The sequence below is a fragment of the Nanorana parkeri genome, unplaced genomic scaffold, assembly GCF_000935625.1.
Source record: "Nanorana parkeri isolate BGI_ZX_2015 unplaced genomic scaffold, ASM93562v1 scaffold479, whole genome shotgun sequence".
Classification (NCBI taxonomy): domain Eukaryota; kingdom Metazoa; phylum Chordata; class Amphibia; order Anura; family Dicroglossidae; genus Nanorana; species Nanorana parkeri.
In genome coordinates this window covers 473,930-478,140 of record NW_017306747.1, presented here as the reverse complement: position 1 = coordinate 478,140, position 4,211 = coordinate 473,930, and the positions used below count along the sequence as shown (strand labels likewise).

General features: G+C 49.6%; 1 protein-coding gene across 1 annotated transcript in view; it reads left to right on the top strand.

Annotated features, from left to right (window-relative positions):
* LOC108790533 (C-type lectin domain family 17, member A-like) overlaps window positions 1-782 on the top strand; it is a 44,694-nt gene extending 43,912 nt beyond the window's left edge. Inside the window, exon 11 of the mRNA XM_018560813.1 lies at window positions 556-782. Coding sequence (XP_018416315.1) covers window positions 556-782 — 227 coding nt within the window. The remainder of the gene's footprint in view (window positions 1-555) is intronic.
* Window positions 783-4,211: the final 3,429 nt, after the last annotated feature.

Genomic DNA, 4,211 nt, shown 5'->3' with positions numbered 1-4,211 from the left:
ATTGTCAATACACAATACAATATACTGTATATACAATACACAATACAATATACTGTATATAGAATGCACAATACAATACAAAATAATACAATACAATGCAGCATACCACGTGCACTTTGTCTTTGTTACATTACATACCGCTCCCACTTCAGCCAGCTCCCGATCCCGATTCCCGATACGAGTCTGACCGTGGGTCACCAAGAGAGGGTGAAATCGCTTCCTCGCTCGGTTCCAACTTCAAAATTTGTGCACCGGGCGCTCCCGAGTCCCTCAACAGGTCGTCGCTGTCGCCTCCAGGATGCCGCCACTGCCGCCACACTGCCTGCTGGTCCGGTCCGTCCGTTGCTCCGCCTCCTGCAGCCCTCGCTCCAGTCCTTCACATGCGGCTGAGCGGCCAGGGGAACCAGGGGCGGGGCCTTACGTCACTCACTGACGTAGCCAAGGAAGGACGAGACACTCAGTGAGACTGAGTGTCACTGAGTCTGAGACTGCACTGCACAGGTCAGCGCCGCATCCTTCAGATCCCGCATCCTTCAGATGCCGCCTGCCCTGCAGGGTCTCAGCAGGATGTGCGGGGTCCGAGGAGGCTGTGCTGGTTCTCAGGAGAATGTGTGGGATCTGAGGAGGATGTGCAGGGTCTCAGCAGGATGTGCGGGGTCCGAGGAGGCTGTGCTGGTTCTCAGGAGAATGTGTGGGATCTGAGGAGGATGTGCAGGGTCTCAGCAGGATGTGCGGGGTCTGAGGAGGCTGTGCTGGTTCTCAGGAGAATGTGTGGGATCTGAGGAGGATGTGCAGGGTCTCAGCAGGATGTGCGGGGTCTGAGGAGGCTGTGCTGGTTCTCAGGAGGCTGTGTGGGGTCTTAGCAGGGCTGTGTGAGGTCTGTTTAGTTGGGAAGCTGCAGACTAAGGTTGTGCTTTGTTTCTGCTCACTCAGTTATTTTAAGTGATAATTGCAGAAAGAGCCGTGACCTGGGCGGATCCGAGCTCAGAGATGCCAAAAAAACACAAATAAAGGCATGGGGTGCGAAAAAATTCCATTTCTATCCTTTGTGGATAGAGTTGAACTTCAGGATCAGCAGATATTGTCCCACTACAAGTCATGTCTATTCTTTGTTATTTCCTTAGGAGGCCACTAGAGGGAGCTAAGCGGTATAGGAATTTCCTATTGTCCAGAACGCCATCTAGGGGCACTAGTGGTGTGCAACTGGCATTTGATTTATAGATGTTCTGCCCAGCTATACGTATAATGTATAAATCTGCCCCTATGTTAGCTTTGTGTATTTTTTCCAGATTTGTGCAGTAATCCAATTTGATACATGGAGACCTGTAATAAGGACCGATTCCTGCTGCTCTCTCTCCTTGTACAGGGTGATCAGTCTTCTCTCTGCCCCCTCCTGTAATAAAGACCGGTCACTCCTGCTCTCTCTCCTTGTGCAGGGTGACTGGTCTTGTCTCTGCCCCCTCCTGTAATAAAATCCTGTCTCTGCTGCGCTCTCTTCTTATGAAGGGTGATCGGTCTTCTCTCTGCCCCCCTCTTGTAATAAAGACAACTCACTGCAGCTCTCTCTCCTTCTGCACGGTGACTGGTCTTGTCTCCGACCCCCTCTTATAATGAAGACCGGTCACGGCTGCTCTCTCTCCTTGTACAGGGTGACTGGTCTTGTCTCCGCCCCCTTCTGTAATGAAATCCTGTCTCTGCTGCTCTCTTCTTATGAAGGGTGATCGGTCTTCGCTCTGCCCCCCTCTTGTAATAAAGACCGCTCACTGCAGCTCTCTCTCCTTGTGCAGGGTGACTGGTCTTGTCTCCGCCCCCTCTTGTAATAATGCCAGCTCAATGCTGCTCTCTCTCCTTAATAAAGACCGGTCACTGCTGTTCTCTCATCACTGATTGCCAGGAGCTGGGTGGGACGCCGAGACGGGTAGGGAGGGTGGTGTCACTCAACCACCAACCCCAACCCCCCCCACCCCCCCCAGGTGGTGAAAATGCTAAGCACCACACTGATGAGACCACATAATAAACATATAGAAATAATTTTCTCCAAATGTGACTGCAATGACTGGAATATGACTGGAGATACACTTTAAGCAATTTTCTGATTGAGCAACCGAGTGGGAGTAGTAGTGCTGATGCCTCTGGAAAGTAGTTCCTGGAAAAATACAGAGAAACAAAACATATCGCGGAGAGCAAGATAATATATTGCTCTGACTTTTTTGGTAACACGAGCTGATCTCAGCATTTCACTGGCTTCCTGAATGCTTTCTACAGATTATCTGGAATCGGACAGTTTACAGGAAGGATGAGAGAGCAGGGAGCGAGCGTGTGACTGATACCAGGTCCAGGGATGAGAGAACTCCACAGTCACTGCAGCGCCACTCACACACAACAAGGAGAAGTCTGACCGATAGGCTTCCAGCATCGGGGACCATGAAGAACTCCTACGAGCAGTCCATGGACGATTCCAGTCCAGGTAACAGATTCTTTAACAGATAACAGAATTTCTGAAAAATTTTAGAAGATGAAATCTTAAATTAATGTAATTTTTTTTTTCCAATAAAATGTTATTTTATTTTAAATTTCAACACATATCAAAGAGGATAAGAGTAGTGACGTTGAGTTACAAACAATTTGTGTATGACAGTATAGCCATCATCAACAGGAAAGGCTAATTCCCCAAATAAACTCCTCTATCACTCCATCGCATGACAAATATCGGTCTCATAGGGATCAGAGATATCTAGATTTGTCAGCTGGATAAGCTTACAATTAGGGTTGCACAGATACCAAGTACAGTACTCAGTACAAGTACGAGTACAAGTACCGATACTTTTGAGCTCCAAGACTACACTAGAGAAATGATTTCAGGACAGTGGTGGAGCGCCAGAGCCATGCCCCAGCTGCAACCCCGGTAGTTCTCATGAAAATGCCAAGTATCTGCACTGGTACTCGAAAAGTATCTGTGCATCCCTACTTACAATCACTGAGAAAGATTTAGTCCGTAACCGGACGCAGGCTCCCCAGTGTATTCAACAAGTCTGTTTTTCAAGTACCAGTTGGTATATCTGAAAGGCCGCGCCAGGTGTGCTACTTCCGAAGTTGTTAATGATTTGGCGATGAAGTGTTTCCATCTACGGAAAAAGGATGATGCCAGCTTGTCCTGATGCATTTCGGCATCCAGCCTTTCTTTAGCTAATAACTGTTTCAGATCACTGATGGGTCCCTGTACCCCAGGAGCCAAGGGAGCATTCCTGTGCCTCATTAAGCATCCCCTAGCCCAGGGGCGCCCACAATTTTTTCGTTTGGACTTCTACTTTTCAAATGACGAGCTCAATGAGATCTACCAGCGAAAAAACACTTTTATTTAGAAAACAAGCACATTACAATTGCTACTGGGTCTACTGCCTCTCTCGCGCTCTCTCTCCTATCTCTCTCTGGGACAGTTCACACCACAAAGTCTGATTTCCAGAGAGTTTGGCCTCTGAGAACGCAAGCCAGCCGGCTCCCTGGGGGGGGGGCATGGCTGTGATTTGAAGTCAATGGCACCGCAGCCATGCCCCTTGCCCACCATGTGATCGCCTGCACCCGGAATGCACGTAGTCTCTGCGTTCCGGTCCAGTGCAATCTACAAAAATGCTGCAAGCAATATTTTTGCAGATCGCACTGTACTGGAACGCAGGCACTAATGTGTCCCAGGTGCGGGCAATCGCATGGCGGGTGGGGGGCATGGCTGCAATGCTACTCTACTTCAATGCACTGCCATGCCCCTGAACTCATGGAGCCAGCTGGCTTGCGTTCCAGAGGCCGAATGCATGGAATGCAGACTTTGTGGTGTGAACCGGCCCTATCTCTTGGCTGTCTCTTCTTCCTCTCCTAGCTCTCTGCTGTCTCTCATCTCTCTCACTTCTCTTTCTGCTGTTTCTCTCTCTCTCTCTCTCTGCTTTCTTCTGGCTGTCTTTTCTTACCTGCACTCCAGCAGCTTTCTGGGTCTCCTCTGAGGTGCAGTGTCCAGTCCTCCCGCGGTGCTCGTGTGGCCGAATGTGCAGACTGAGAGAGAGGTGTTCCACTCCTTCCCGTCTGCAGCTTCTGACTAATTCAGCCGCATGAGCACCGCGGGATGACAGGACACAGGTCAGTGAGCCGATCATGATCTACCAGTGTTCCACCTAATGGGCACCCATGCCCTTGCCACTAGTAGGCAGATGTGTAACCAATCC